The following is a 17525-nucleotide window of genomic DNA, read 5'->3' on the forward strand; positions in this document are numbered from 1 at the left end:
TTCTTACCCTGACATCAAGGTCGAGCTGGTTTAAATTTCTACATAATTAAAGTTGACTAATGACCTTGCTAATGGTGCGCATGCTTAATTTCTTGATATAAATGCAAATATTTAATGACGTGATATTCTGCTTGATATTATGTAACATTATTGGTAATTTCCATGCATGATCTAGAAATGTGTACATCTGTCGATCTTTCCGTCAATTATTACATGATGAGGCTACAAGAATCGTAGTAAAAAATACGATGTATATAACAACGCCTGTTACATCGCGCATCTATTCGCTTCGATAGGGTGATCCCGCAGAACGAGAGGCAGGGTGATTCGCTTTCAGTTGGCCCGGGTATCCAGGGTTCGTCGTCATAGCGACACCCGAGCCATGGCTAACCACCCCATTCTATACTATAGTCGGATGTAGACCGCGTAGGTTGAAAAATCTGAACGACGCGCCCTAATTAATCCGCTGATGCACAATTCAATTTGCACTCTCGCTAAAAGTTACACAAGACATAATCTAGATAATGGATTTACGTATAGGCAAGGTAGATAATTACTTTGATGTCAAGCTTCTCGATAACGAAATCAAGTTGAACAAAAAAGAATCTTAATTTAATATAGATAGATTTAATCAGGATTAATGTAAATGCTAATAATGAACTATAATAAAAATTAATTATTTTAATTTAAGAATAAGTAAAATATATATAATTATATATATTATAAAATAAGAGTCATGGGGAAATTAATAACACTTTTTGTATCAATTTTATGCAATTTCAAGATTTATTTCAATATATACAAAACATTGCTTCATATTAATGGAGGCTTTGCACGCCGGCTTCCTTGCAAAAGTTCCTCCACTCATTTATCTTATCACTCAGTCAATTCGGACAATACGGAGGACTAGTAATGAGATAATAACGATTGTCCGAATATTGTAGAATAGCGACGTCATAATGTTCGCGCGTATATACTTCCACATTCAACGTATAAATATATAGAAACACGCATTCGTATGGATTCCGATCGTTAACGCGTTCTTTACGCCGATCTTTACGAGTACACAATTCATCCGGATAATGATCCACTTGCGGGATATTCTAGAAAGAGATCCGTGCACGAGTCTCACACGTTGCGATTTATTTACTGGTGATTTTATGTCTGCGGAAAATCACGTGCGTCGAAAGCGAATAAAAATAAATCGGCACCACTTTTTCCTCAATATATTAGGAGCTTTTCTAACTCAGTCTTCTAATTTTATGTTCGCGTTATTCGAATATTCGTAAAATATAAATCAGTTTTATTCGACGTACGATCGCACGTGAGAATAGAAATTGATGTAATTATGTACAATACAATTAATGTAATAAAATTATAATAGGAAGAGAGTATTACATTAATTTCTGATTATGACACGAATTAACGTGTGAATTAAAATACCCAATCGCAACAAGCAAGCAATGAATTTGGCAACCGATTCGTCGCGAAACGCCCATTTTATATGTTGTTACTCGTAGGCGTTTTAATGCAAGATCGTTAGCGAAAGATTATTACAATTGTTGGAATCGCAACGTGCATGCAATATTAAGCTATACCTATATCACCGTTACGAAATGGCATAACTAATTGTACAAACGGAACCTCTATGCGCTACACCATAAACTGCTACAAGAATATATGTGTACTATATTTGCCTACGTATATACGTACACACGCATATTTATATATACATGTCTAGCACGAATGCGAATATATACCTGGCTATGTAAATGTATCTACATTTGTGTGATTTACATCTTGTTGATACTTCCGATAACAATCCATCTCGCGTTATGATTCCTATTCGCATCTTTCGGCTGCAGTAGATTCTTAAACGTTTTCGGCATTTTTTTTCGACATGAATTATTTATTGAATTTATATTGTGATAAAAATGTTAAAAGATACAGATTTCTCATTTACATAGCAAAAAAAAAATCTTTCTTCATTTACCGATTATTATGGAATAAGAATAGATTGTTTCCGAAAATGTTTCCATGAAGTTACTCTAAGTTTGGAGTTATGATCTCCAATTCTAGGAATCCCTGGATTATACAGTCTTCTTGTTTCCTTATTTCTTGCCTAACAATCGAGATTACACCACTAACGATAAGTAATGTAAACAGAATGGGATTTCAGATTTGAATGATATACAAAATAACTTTAAATGACTGTCTGACCTCGCGCTTAATTGCGCATAAGTCATTAATAAGACCATCGGTTTACCAGAACAACTGACTAATGCAAAAATCATATGCACCGGTATTATTGTCTCTATAGTTAGTACATCAAGCTAATTATCAGAGTTTACTACCATTCTTTTGGTCGCATATTCTTTTTCTTTCTTTCTTTTCTATTTAGATATTTATATATCACATTTATACTTAATTGCTAGAGCATTTTACGATCAAGAGACATATTTCATTTCTGTTTCGAATTTCCAAACCAACATAAAATTCTAAACAGAGGGATAACTTCTATGAGACCAAAATGTTTAAATATCTTCATGACATCTTTTGTGTATTAACTTTTGTTGCATTAATTGCGATTATACCATTTTCAACACCAATCTATACAAATATCATTGTCTCTCGAATTTGTCCGCAATCTTTCATTCTTACTAATTAAACAAGTTCAGTAATTGGTCCGCTTATGATTAGCTTTTCGACACTTTGGAAATATCGCAGAAACAGGGTCATGTTCCGCTTTTTTCGCATAGCACTCGAATAAGTTCCGGAAAGTGTCTCTCGGCTAGGTAGCTCTAGCTGATTATTTGGCACATCTCGAGGTCGGCATGTAGAAACTGCCCATTCGGAACTTACTCGGTTCCTCCTGAGTGACCCGAAGGCACGGCTCGCTGCAAGTTCTCACTATCTCTCACATGTCCTCCGTGCTGAAGCTGCTGATCAGACCGGGCTCTGTGTCTATGTTAGAATCACATTGCATTACCCATTCCCATATCCTCTTAGTGACGACTTTCTGGTCCACCGTAGTCTCCAGGCCGTAACTGTTAAGTAGCTTTCTTAATTTATTCTTGTTTTCATCTACGTTATGCCGATCGTCCAGAATAGTATCTAGATAGAGTAGGCTATCCCCTCGCCTGGCAAGGCTCTCGCTAACATCGACCGACGTCGACGTCGCACTGTGGCTGATCTTACTAATACACCACGAATCCTTTAGGTACTTGTTGATCTCGGTCACATGAGGCCTCTTCTCCGGCTTGTGTTCGAATGCTCGCCTGAAGTATCGAAGTAGTCTAGGAGTGAAGCGACGGAAAGTCGGTGGGATTTTGGTGGTACGTCTCTTCAGCCATCGTTGGAAGGCCGAATAGTCTGGGTCTTGGATCGGATCGGCGCTCTGCCATGGCGGGTTACCGGTCAGACAAACGAAAAGGACAATGCCAAACTGCCAGCAGTCTGAGCTCCTCTTGCAAGCATACCTTTCGTTCTTGATGATCTCGTGAATCTCTGGAGGTTGAAACGGCACCCAAGTACAACGGATCTTATTCACAAGGGTGCCTTCGCGCTTTGTGCAGCCGAAGTCGCATAGCTTCACTTTGCTCATGTCCTGCGCGAACACTAGCACGTTCTCCAACTTGATGTCACGATGGGCCAGTTGTTTTGAATGGATAAAATCGAGGGCCGAGGCGAGTTGACCAGCAATTTTCTTACAGGCATCCTCGTTGAGCCCGCCGGCTTTCACATTGCCAGCGAGATCGCCGTAGGGCGCGTATTCCTGTGCGAAGACGAAACATTTCTCCGCCTTAAAGGCGACTGCGTACGAGCAGAGTATATTAGGATGCGGGCTTAAGTGGTACGAATAATGGAATTCCCGGAAGAAGTCCTTTTCCGACGTGAGTTCTTGATGAACCGCTTTTAGAACCACTCTTGTCTGAGTGGTTCTGTGCGTTGCCAGTAGAACTTTCGCGAAACTACCTTCGCCTAGAGTTTTCTCCACATTGTACTCCTTCGATAAGTCCAGTTCCTCGAGGGATACCTCTTGGATTCTGTGAATGCCTGATTCTTTCTTCTCGTGCAGCTTCATCTGGAACAAAAAAAGAATACAGAGTTTTAGACAGATTGATCTTTCTACTTTCAAATATAGAGAGATAGTGCAAATCTGTATTGCAAGCGATACTTATGAGAGATCTTACAAAAAATTGAATATAATAGTACGATTAGATTAAAGAGAATTATTTTATTTTAATTTAAATTATTTATTTTTTTCTTTTTAGACATTTTAATATATTATCGTATTATTATTTAAATTAGTTTTATTCTATTTTCATCGTTATTCTAATAAAGCCTGACTTTTTATCCTTGCTATTTTCAGTTCATATAGGCGTAACGTATTTGTCCTTGCCATTTTCGTTTTGTATAGACCGCCTCTTCGTCGAGACCGGAAATTAGAATTTCATCTGTCCATATTGAAGGACTTCAACATTGATTTTATACTCGGATAACTCTGTGTTAAAGGAATATTATCTTCGTCTCCCATAGGGACAATGGATCTCATATACGACGCCTACAATCGTCAACGCGACAAACGTACGATCGTATTGAGGGACGTTCCTACGCTTCCTTCCGTAAAAAGATAATATTCACTCTTCTTCTCCGATCGTGCAATGCGCGTTCTAGTTCATAAATAGCAACGCGTAGATCAATCGCGGTTCTATGATATATCGAGAACACGTGCGATATTGTGGGCCGCGCGAGGTAGAAGCTGTCTGAAGAAAGATTGTCCCGATGACGTAACCATTCTTTAAATGAAAATGCACATCTTTTTCTATAAGATCTATTTTTTGAAAAAAAATTACGTAAAAGATCTGAGTATTTTTACTGATCATATTTGAATAAAGAAAACATATATAACATAATAATAAAGCCTTATTTTTTAAAATAAAAAGTAAAAGTTACTTTACATATTTAATTGTTATTCTAATTTGAAAGTTAATATCTAGAACTGTATATTACTCCGTTTGAAATTTATGAGGAAAGCTGATGTATGATTTAAACTTTGACATGGAAAATTCGATTATAAACAGATTCACAGAATTTATAGATGAAAGCAAGTACTGAGAATTCGCACGTAGTTATGTTATACAACGAAAATTATGTATTTTCACCGATAAAATGCACAAACTAGAATTCATCGGAATCCATTTATAGTTATTGCATAACAGCAACATTAAGCAGACATTGATCTAGCTAACGATACTTCATGTGGTTTTGAGTGCCATTTCTCTTCCAGCCGCGTGATTTCGCACGTGCGTCATTAAACGCCGCGGTGCATCTGCTATCTCGTATAAATGGAATCGTGTGTTATATTCTCGCTCAATTTTATGATCACGCGTCTTGAGAATCGATAATTTTGTTGATAGAGCGCGGCAAGAAGAGTTTTTGGAACATCGCTACTAGAGATAGCAATCCTTGTTCTCTTCGCGCGCACCATCGTGGTACTTTTTCTTTGCCGTTTTCGTTGAAAAGAGCTGTACACTCGCGGTGCAGCGGAAAGCCTGAGAGTCGGACCGGAGGGTGGCCGGGTGAACCCAGGACATTTAGACCCTCGCTAGATCAATAGCGAGAACCGTTCACGCTTTGGTCGACGACGCGTGAGCCTGATCGGCACTGAATCCCAAAACTTTCCAAGCTTGCACGCGATTTTTGTTTTCGCGAGACAGTGTCATGCATTCGTTGATTTGTCGTCCAATTTCATCGCGTTTGTAACGGTAAATAAGAAAACAGTTAAATGTGTCATAAAATAGACCGCGTATGGTAAAAGATAGGTATACATATATAGATGGTAGATCGATAGAGTTTCCTTTATTTTCGGCGAATCAAGGATAATTTGAAATGTTATATATTTAGTTTACATTCAAATGTAATTTAAATGAATTGAAAGCCAGATAGACAGAGATAGAAAATACGATAAATTGTTAATCGTTATCTTACGTCACTTACATACATAATCAGTTCTTAAAAATACAAAAATTAATATTTGTGAATTTTTGGTTACTTGCATTTATATTATTTATAATATATTGTTATTTAATTCAATACGTAACGATAATGAAGGTATACATATTCATATCTAAAAAAAGATTTAAAGGCTAATGAGGTAGAAATTGTTCTATGTTCTCAGTAATTTCGAAAGATCATTTTTTATCGAACTACAACACATATATCATTAAGAGACACTTAAATCACACGAAAGCAAACATCGTTCATTTAACGATGAACATTTATTTACTTCGGATCGTTCCATAAATTTCTGGAGATCCGAGACACAGCGTAAATGTCATCATGTGACGAAACGAATGCAGTATGACGCGACAGACTTGTGGGTGGCGGTGGTCATGTATATTTTAATAACGCGATGTATCATATTGGGTACGGGACGAAGTTACATATTGAGAACCTTTCCATTTCAATTATTAACGAAATGTACAATGTTACATGTCCTTGCCTCGTAAATATGTGTATTTACTGTACAACCATTGTAAAAACGTCGCTCATCTTTGAATTTACTTTTTGTAATGTAATGACTTTAATTTTGATAAATTGGAGATAACAATGATGTCTCCCGTTTTTCTATTTTCTGTTCATTGTTTCGTGTCATGGTTATTTTTTCACATAACCACCGGTTCGTACCGGTTAATTCTGACAAGCCTCAGAGGCACAGATATATTTAGCATTTATGTTTACTGAGCACTCTATTTTAATACACGCGAGTTAGTGGCGTTATACTTTGGTGTGCGTGCATACTGCGTGTTTAATGAGGCAATTTAGTCGATATATATATAGAAATCGACAACTTATAGGAACCACAAGTGTCTCGGAAATCGTGTTATCTATGTTAAGCCTTTAGACATTTATAGAAGTACAGTGTGTTACAGTAGATTATAATGATAATTTTTTAAGGTTTCTTATGGTTCATTAATAATTTATTATAAGTTTTTGCATTCCTTATTTTTTTATTGTGATAATTTTAATATAGTTATAAAATTCGTAAACATCATTAAACATAGCATAATTTTGAAAGTATAAGATTTTTATAAAATATCTTTAACTCTCAGCAAGCACGTCTTCCAGAATCTCGTCATATAAAAAAACGAATTTCAATATTCATAAATTTTTTTAATTGTGGATAAAAAAATTTCGTTGTAAAACTCAACAAGATATTTGCTGAGAATTAAAGTATCGGCACTAGAAAATTTGTGCAGAGTCGTATATTAAGTTACGCAGCTACAATGATTGCGAAGTGATAACACGGCATAGATACGTACCACGGCGATAAAATTCGTTTGACAATTGATAGAAACGTCACTTCACTCTGGTACACTGTCTTCAATGTATATGTATATCGATAAATACGCGTACAAATCACTCTTGCTCGACTAAATTCCGATTAGCTTGTCCTCAGTTACATCTTCATATCGCGACGAGTCCTGACACCCGTGTGTATCAGCTGCTCACAAGTATCACAAACGCCGAATCAAGTCAGCGCGCGTAATAGGAATTATGTCAGCCGTGTTCTCTGACAGTTTCGCTTTTGGAGCAGGTGTCACTTGAGAGACGGAAATAGAGACTCCGATAGCGAGGTATCGATACGACGACCGCTTGGTTACATTTTCCGTGGTGCGCGTATCTCAAACGTCTGGAGCGTCGTGACGCTCCGCGTCGCTTTTATAGACCCGGTCGGGAGGCGCGCAGACGTGGATTGTAAAAGGGTGCGGGATACACGACGACGTCGGTTGTAGGACGAACGTAACGCCGCGTCGCGCGATGGCTTTTTTTAACAAGCACATTATGCGAATCGACGAGTCGCGTTGTTACGGTGAGACGGACACTTCGATAAATAGAGGAAGTTACCTGGGATGGGATACATCACAGAACTCTTCCACGTGTCTACATTGATCGATTATATGCTATTCTTAGACATGAGTTGCCATATTCGTGTTTAGATAAAAAAAAGTCTAATTATAGTTCTATTATACGTCGATCAAATGTTTACACAAAAAAGTTTCCATCTATATGTACTCTATATGTGTTGATCAAATTATCGATTTAATTACAGAAAGATAGTAAATATTAATTATATGCACACAAGTAGAATTAAAAAAAAAATTTAATTATATATATATATAAATTTCTCTCTCTCTCTCTCTCTCTCGCCCCATTAATTTTCTATAACCGAATATATTGCTCGTACGTGTTCGATAATAGCGCATTCTTGAAATTTAGGAGCAAGGACTCGATAACTATTCACGAATAATAAGAATTCTTGCGAACTAAAGCATTGCGCGAGATGTGGTGGAAGCAGAACCTTATAGATACAATTATAACCGCTCAATTGTTTGACCCAGCAATATAAATTATCCAAAAAAACGACCAATAAACGAGCAAATTAAAATGTTAAATTAGCAATTAACGTATATTTGAATTCAGCGACAATAAACTTAGAGATACATATAGAAATTAGAAAACGACATATACCATTTTTTCTTACTGATTAATATAGGGAGAGAATATCCGTTTTTTATTCTTCAAGTCACTCTTTATTGTCTGCCTGGCTGTGAATCTTGCAAGCATAAAGCCATTTTGATATCAGTCGAATTTGCAAAGTATATTTTTGTACCTGCACGAATGGATTATTGACACGAACCGACTTAAAGTGAATTTATTGACTTTCCGCCGTCAGTTTAATATTCCAGCTTCCATGAATATAAAGCCAAATAAGAGAGGTATCGTCACGCGATCGTCTTCTGCACATTTAATGATTTATAATTTATTATTGTAATTGTATTCTCTTGTATGCATTTATCGCATTGTAATTTTAGAAAGTTTTAATTGCTTCTATTTATATCTAAATGTAAAATAATTGAAATGTCCTGGATTTATTACAAATTTTATATCTGCCTCTTGCGGATATGTTACAATTGATATCAGTTGTTTTAAATTCATCACGTTGTTAAATAATACAGATTACGCATCCGTCGCATATCCGAATTTACACCTGAAAGTATTTTTAAAATGTATGTCAAGTATACGGAGAGTCCATAGAGATGTTCAACTGTACAGCCGGATATTAAAGATATAAATAGGAGAAACGGTCGCGCAATGGAAATAAAAAATTATTACAAGCACAAATTATTGTGTAATCATGACGAGTCATCGGCTCACGTCCCCTAATTCGTAAATCACGCGAAAGATTTTGACGTCGGCAAATTTCGAGAATCAGAACTTAGGATACACGGAAATACGTCGGCGTCATCGAACTTGTACATCTGCATATATACATATGTATCTAATAATGAGTACAAATCCTGTGAGACAGCAAGCAGAATAACAGAGTTGATTTATAGATATGAAAATCCCGAGATAATCTGACTTTTATTAGCAACAAAAAGTAAGCCTGTAAATGTCTGACGTAATCGGTGGATCTTGCTTCGCGGTAACGTCTTCTTTCTATAATTAGATTTTCGCGGATGCGACTATTGTCTATTTTGTGAAGCAACTGGCTAATCGTGCAACACTAGTCTCGTGCGTTTGCCAAGCAGCCACTGAACTTTAAGAACATTTATCATTCGCAAAAGACTTCTTCCACGATCATACTTTCGCCAGTACAAATTTTGTCATCTAACGATACTTGGAAGTTTGCAGGAAAGGTACTAAAATAATTCACATTCAGCTTCATACATCTTACTAAATCCAGCTTAAGCTATTCCCGGGAAAAATCTATTTTATGTCAACGTTGGGTAAACAATGGTATATACACGAGACATTACCATTAAGGCAGATGTAGCGCGAGGAGTTCTTCGAATGCTGAATATTGACTAGAAAGCGAATCAGGACAGAGGATGAAAAGAGAATAAAAAAGAGGGAAGGAAAGAAAAGAAGAAAAGTATATAAGGGAAAAGTTGTGTCGAAGAGAATTTATCTTCGATACAAGTCTGTGAATATAGTCCACCTACGCGAAAACAAATATACAGATACACATATCGATATCGCCCACATGTGGATTCGCGAGATGAGAGCAATTCAGATTATCGCGTACACGTACACAATAATGACGCAATTTACGAGTAAAAAGAGCCGCGCAAGAAGAAGAACAAGAGAGCTCTCGCGGAGTGCCACTGGCGACCGAATTGAGAGTAGGTGTATAATTATCGAGTCAATGGTTTCGCGGAACGCTGTTGACGAAACATCTATATTGGAGAACTACGAGATTTTCATCGCAAACTGGCGTATTCGGATTTTGAGATCTTTATCCCTGCGTATATTTTCTTATATTTCTTATTTTATCTTCTAGTTGAATTTGACATCGATTTCTCTTAAAATGAAATTTTGACGGAATATCATAATTTATAATATATAAATTGATATACTCTACATTAAAAGATTAAGCGATCATCTATTCTACCCTTCAAAAATAAATAATTTTCAAAAGAGTGTAACTTTGTCAACAATAATCATAAGGAAATGATTCAAAAAGCATTTTAAAGCTTAAAGTCTCTACTTTCTAGATCGGTACTTTAGATAATGATCTGATTTTTCCCAGTGCTACACGGATACAATAGAGATCTGTCTTGGATCCGTTAAACCTCTCGAAATTTTTTATGAACTTGGCAAAGTTAATGACGTGAATTAAAAATTGCACACAAATGCAATTTACAATTTTTTAAAAAGTAAATCTTCACTTTTAATTTATGTACTTGTTAATTGTTGTGCAATTTTTTTTTACTGAGTTATTTTGCATTGAAGCACAGAAAACGAACGGAATAGCGCTCGATATTTATTAAAAAACGAATAAAAAAGTCTAAGTTTTCTTTTTAAGATACATTTATCATATATATATTGTTTTAGAATCCTTTTAAATCATTCCATGATTATGATTATCTTTGAAATAATCATAAATTGATAAATGATCGAAATTTAACTATTTTAGAAAGGCATAATAGATGATTTTAATTTTTTGGAGCAGTGTAGTTTAGTATATTTAATTCAATATATTTAATAAAGAGTTTTTCAATGTAAACAGTTTCCTGCTTTGTAAAGTATATTATGACTTCTGACGCTGGATTTTGGCGATTACCAGATTACTTTCCTTGTACTACTGCAACTGAAGATTCTAAGAGATTTTGTAACAATGAGATTCTAAGAGATTTCCGCTAACTCAAAAAGTTGATTTAACTTTGGCTCAGTTTAATAGGATGGGCGCTTTTATTTTTGCCGTTGTTTTCGGACATTAATCATTGCAGCTGTAATAAACAAAAATATATACATGACACACATCGCGTCACTATTAAAAAAAAAATGCAATTCTGCGAAAATACTATACTCTGATATCAAACTTTTCTCTTTCTAGTATCTTTGATTTTCCTTATTGCTTTTTCAGTTTATTTATCTTTTGCATTTATATTTATCGACAAGTTTAATTGTAACTTTGACAACTAATTAGACTGTTACTTCTTATTAAGTTATTTTGTAATTCATTTTTCGAGCAAATAAAACATTACGATTAAACATCGTGACAAGAAAAAAATAATAATTGAAAAAGCAAAGAGTTTTATTCTTATTGCATAGATACATAAAATAGGAAAATACTTTATTTATTTTATAATTCTGATTAACTTTATTTCCATATGGGGGAGGGGGGTATAATAAGGTAGTATTTTTGTTCTTAAAATGTTAGTGGTATCTAATTGATAATCTTGATTCGTTTATAAGAGGATTCTCTTCTGTCCTGTTCTATGAGGTTGAGATAAACCCGTGCAGGACTCAGTACTTCCTTAATTGCGCAGTAACTGTTTTACATTTGCGGCGAACGACAAACGGCGCCGGAGATTATCGTTCGAGGGAAAGAAGCAAACATACGGTTCATGTTGCTTACTTACCTTAACATCGCAACGTGCGTCAAACCGCCTATTTTTAGACTTCTCTGTTTTCAGTTAGAACGTTAAGAAAAAAGCACGGCAGCGCATGAAGCAGGTGTCGAAACGCTACGAATAATAACAACACGGGTAAAGAGGCGATGATGACTAATTTAAGAATCGCGATGCATGCATTATTTTAATGCATCCGATCAAATACGCCATACATGCGTTCGTTGCTCCCATTCAAGGGTCATTTATGAACCGTTTATATAGGAGTACCCTCAAATTTATGTTCATGCTTCATGTGTTAATAATGCATGTTATAAATTCAGAAGCATTTGTTACACAAATTAACTTAAGCAAAAATATCGACAAAAGCTTTCCAGTTCATTAGAAATAAAAAGCGAAATTTGGTGGTTGTTAATAGAATTCAATACATATTGGATCAATAACATACATTATAAAAATCTTCCAATAGAATTGGCAATATATTAGATCACATGTTTAAAATGGAAAAGTATATTAGAAATAGAAATATAATTTGTATAGATTGTATAGTATACAAGTTATAATATATTTATAACTTGTATTATGAAATAAAAAAACGCAAAATATTGGATGGGATTTCATCCCATCATCATTTGGTGATGATATGATTTGATTGATTGACGTGATCAAAACGGCTTCGTGAAATATTTAACGAAATATTTATATCCATGAGAGTCGTGTACATGTTATTCGTTGAAGATTATCAAATATTCCAATAAATTGTTTTAAGATTTCTTTCTTTCTCCTTTATTAATTCATAAAATTCTTTGAGTAAAATTCATAAAATCTTTTACGATTACAATAATTACATTACATATAATTTCTCTTAATTAATCGCGCCGAAATATCTAAACGTTATTTTAAATATTATTTTTTTATTTGATTGTATTGTTAAAAATCTTGCAAAAAATAAGAATATTTTGAAGCAGTTCGAATGACATTAGGAAAGTACACAATTATAGTAGCTAATACATAATAAATAACAAAAAAATAAAATTAATTTAAATAAAAAATAAAATATGCATTCATATAAATAAACAAATTTTTTAATTATAATTATAATAATGAAAATAGAACTTTTGTTAAAATAGAATTTCGATTTTAACTTATGTAATTTCCTCTAACATTTCAATATTCTTTGTAATGGAATGTTGGAGGAACATGTACACAAAATTGAAATTATATAATAACATTCTAATTCGCTTCAATACATAATTAATCTTCTGTTTCACTTGCAGTCTCAGTTTCACTGTTGCTTTCGCTACTCCCACTAGAACTCGAAAAAACACTTGAATATTCGCTCGTATCGTAACATGAACAGGAACCACAGGAACTGCACGAACAGGACGAGGAATACGATGAAGATGAAAACGTTGACGATGACGAGTATGATGGCTCTTTAATAAAACTATCAAAATCCAACGACTCGTTCCTTTCTGAAAAAAAGAAAAAAATACAAGAGATTAGTTCCGGAAATATTGTATTTAGGACACGAGTGCGTGACTCTCGCGTGCGAATTCTTGGTAGAATTTATTAAACTGTCCAACACGAGAAGTGAATTTTTAGTGAAGTCTTAAGTGTGACGACGAGGATTAATTGCCTCGCGTGCATAATATTTAACGTCGTGACAAAATTCGATGAATGTTTTTAAAACATAAAGAATTCTTTGAAATGACATGCATTTAACAACAGATTTTACCTAAATCGTTTTTAATGCATTCCATTTTTCTCTTGACGACTGTTATATGTCGGCTAAGACCTTCGATAGCTTTTGCTGCTTTTAGACTCTTTTTATGTTGTTTCTTATTTTCGTAATCTTCTTTTGCTTTCAACGAACACTGATTATCAGAACATTTTGCAGAATTTTCTGGGAAGTAATTATTATTTGATGTAAATTTATTAAAAATAACTTTTGTCGATAGACTGTGTGCGTAAATATATGTATATAGAGATATATATCTCGGATATTCCTCTTACTTTCGCATTGACATTTTGTATTTTCCATGTTATTTATTTGCGACGACTTAAGGGATGTACGTAACTGGGCGCTTCCTTGCAGCTTGTTCTCGGGATTTTCTTTCTTCAAATTCTTTCCATTCGATTGGTTAGACATGCTTTTATCTGGAAAATATATACAATTAATTATTAAAACAAGTAGCAAGTTCAAGATTTTCCTTGTTACAAGAATTTATATTATGTTTTAGTATCATACTGTATTCTTTAGATTTAACATCCTTCTTCATATTATTATTGATTTCTGCTACTTCACATTTGTTCTCCATTTCGCTAAGAAGTGTCGCAGAAACTAAAAAATATTTAATTATTATTGAAGCAGTTAAGAAGAAAAGATATGTATTTTAAACATTTTTTTATGTTTACATTTCATTTTTTTATTCTCTACTTTATTTTTCGACGAATTTCGATTTACTTTGTTGCACTGCAAATTATTTTTTAAATTTACATTCATCTTTTTTTCTTCTTCAAGCATATTTTCGCTACCTGGAAAATAATATATTGTATTTTTATTATCAAGAATAATCATCCAAGATGTATGTAAAAGTTGTGAGAAATATAATCAACGTTTTATATACTTTTGGCTTGCTCTTTCGTGCTCTTCGATTTTTTCTGTATTTTTTTGCGTTGAACATTTTTCTCTGATTTATTTTCTGAATTTCCCGTTTTTGATTTTTTATTTTCTGCCGTTGATTCTTCCTTTGTCACCTTCTTTTTTCTTATTTTAGATGCTTCTTTTTTAGAGGTGCTTGTTTGCAGATCTTTTTCAGTGACATTTGTTTTGTCTTGCACGATTTTTTTAATTTTTTTATCAGAATTGACATTCTTCTTGGCGGTGGCTTTTGAAGATTTTTTAGTTTCTTCTTTTACATTATCGGTATTACGTGAGAGTTCCTGCGGAATTATTTCTTCCAAATTTACATTTGGTGTTTCCTCTTTTTCAAAGATATTTGTGCTACCTGAAAAATAATATATTTTTGTTATCAAAAATAATCATCCAAATATGTGAAAATTGTAAGAAATATAACCAACGTTTTATTTACTTTTGGCTTGCTCTTTCGTGTTCTTCGATTTTTTCTGTATCTCTTTGCACTGAATATTTTTCCTTGATTTATTTTTCGAATTTTCCGTTTTTGGTTTTTTATTTTCTGCCGTTGATTCTTTCTTTTTTACCGTCTTTTTTGCTTTTTTAGGAGTGCTTGTGTATAAATTTTCATCTGTTATATTCGTTATATTCGTTATGTCCTGCAAGATCTTTTTCTTAGTCATTTTTTTATTTGAATCGATATTTTCCTTGACGTTGGCTTTTAAAATGTTTTGGATTTCTTCTTTTACATCATCAGTATTAGGTGAGAGTTTTTGCGGAATCATTTCCATCTCGAACCGATTTTGCCTCTTTAACGTTTTGTTCTTATTTACTGTAGTGTTTGTTTCAACGATGTTGCTGTTAGTACTTGATGAAGTCCCAGGTAAATCCGTTGACAAGTTCTTTATTGGAGACTTCGTTGAGCCTTTTGTAGATCTCGGAGTTTTCTTCGCAGGAACATTACCTATTCATTCATTTTATTAACTTTATCTTATTTATTATTTATTTTACTTAAATGTATATCTTTTGATTATATTATTATAAAGGAAGATGTTATCTCTAACGGATTTTTATAATTATTTTTGTTTTATATATATTACAAAACGTTCTAAATACTTATAATTGTATTATAGTTATACTATCAGATTAGGAGAAAATTGATTTAAAATAAATGGAAAATGATTTATAATGAGAAATCAAACAAATTTTTTAAAATAATAATAAAATTTTGTTTTTTTTACCTTTAATAAGCTTTAAGAATCCCTCTTTAGCTTCAATGGTGTTCTTTTGTGTAATTGTTTCGACGAAATCATCCAGTATAGTCTGAATACAACCAGCCTCGCTATTTTTAAATTTTTCAATATCTTTCCAAGGTTCGGATTGTAAAACATGATCAATATCAAGCGAACCATCTCCACCGATGAATGACAATGCAGATCTTCTTCGCATATCTTTATTGTTATGATTTTTCATATCATGACTCATATTTGGCGATATTATTCTATTAAGAAATATTATAAGCGTCAAAATCATATAACTATATTATAATATAATCGAGAAGCAACACGTATTTTGTAGCTGTGTTTCTATAATTATAATTCTGATATATTATTATCTTATTGGTATAGAATTTGAAATAAAATTGTATACTAATTTGTACTTTTATAATATTAACAGAAGTGAAAATCACATATAATACAACTTACGTGAATCACAAAGATTTTTCTTTTATTTCGTTCCGAGATTTATTTTCTTGCAACTTATTTGAACAGTAAATCGCTGCTTCACTGTCTAGAATATAATTTTAATTAATCTTAATATTTTTAGGGAAATTGAAAAATAACTAAATTATTTCAATTTTCTACTAAAATATTAAGTGTAAGTGAAATAAAATATTATATATACATGGTATTTAAATAATAATGTAAAAAGCTACCAATTTCAACAAGAATAATGGAAAGCGTGTAACGTCGAGGAAAGACATTTCAGAACTATTTGAATTGTGTTTATATAGGTTTTCATCTTCTCAGAAATTCTTGTCGAAGGTCGGCATTCTTCCTTTGTATCTACGCTATTATTTATTTTCTGCTTGACATATGAATAATAAAAATAATATTTCTAGAACATATATAAAGAGTATACATAAAAATTATCTTTGCTCTTTGAGAATCTTATATAACAATTATAATAGTTACACAACATATCATTACATTTGACCACTTATTTACTATTTAATAATATTTAATAGATACTAAAAAACCCATTAAAATAATTTTATATATAATAATCTCATGATATAATACAATATAATATTTTACGGGAGAAATTATACTAATCTTTTTATGAAGGAATCTTTTAACTTCAATGCATCGTCTCATACGAGATGATTATAATAGTTAACGAAATTATATAAAACGTAGCATGAGTGAACTCGATATATTTTATTTGCGTCATGATCCCTGTTTTTACGTCGTAATTTCTTTATAACGTAATTTTCCTATGTTGCTATTACGATATGGCATTGTACAGGCACGCGTAGGCTTGGAGAACGTCAGAAAAACCATTATCGAGCGTGCTCTCTTGGCGGAACGGAATAGAATTCAATGACGTCATCGTGCTCGCGCACGAACCTTACACAGCTATACCAATATGTCGATCGAGTGGAATAGGGCTTCATGACGTCATACGACCCTTGATGAGCTCACTTGGTTGCAAGTGATGTCACAAGGTACTCCCTCGTCACATCGGCCGTAGCGTCATTCACTGCGCTGCAGCTTTATCCGTTTTAAATATCGAGGGAAATGAAGCAAGTAGAGAAAGCTGACACCTTTTATGAGGTAGAGATAATTTTCTCGACTATATACAGTGTTTATTAAAAAAAACGGATAAGCTCGGTCGTTATACTCCGATGGGACACTTTCTTTTTTCTTTTAATTATTAATATCCGTTAGAGAGAGAGAGAG

At 33.5% G+C, this 17525-nt stretch overlaps 1 protein-coding gene across 1 annotated transcript; it reads right to left on the reverse strand.

The window, feature by feature from the left end:
* Positions 1-815: 815 nt before the first annotated feature.
* LOC108770625 (protein kinase 4-like) lies at positions 816-16335 on the reverse strand. The gene is given in 9 exon segments (XM_018522306.1): positions 816-4084; positions 11234-11259; positions 11262-11300; positions 14001-14084; positions 14343-14462; positions 14555-14935; positions 15020-15526; positions 15804-16063; positions 16269-16335. Coding segments are annotated over 8 exon segments (2568 nt in total). The 5' UTR covers positions 16048-16063; positions 16269-16335; the 3' UTR covers positions 816-2917.
* Between the last annotated feature and the right edge of the window lie 1190 nt (positions 16336-17525).

Source organism: Trachymyrmex cornetzi, unplaced genomic scaffold, assembly GCF_001594075.2.
Source record: "Trachymyrmex cornetzi isolate Tcor2-1 unplaced genomic scaffold, Tcor1.1 scaffold129, whole genome shotgun sequence".
In the NCBI taxonomy this organism is placed as follows: Eukaryota; Metazoa; Arthropoda; class Insecta; order Hymenoptera; family Formicidae; genus Trachymyrmex; species Trachymyrmex cornetzi.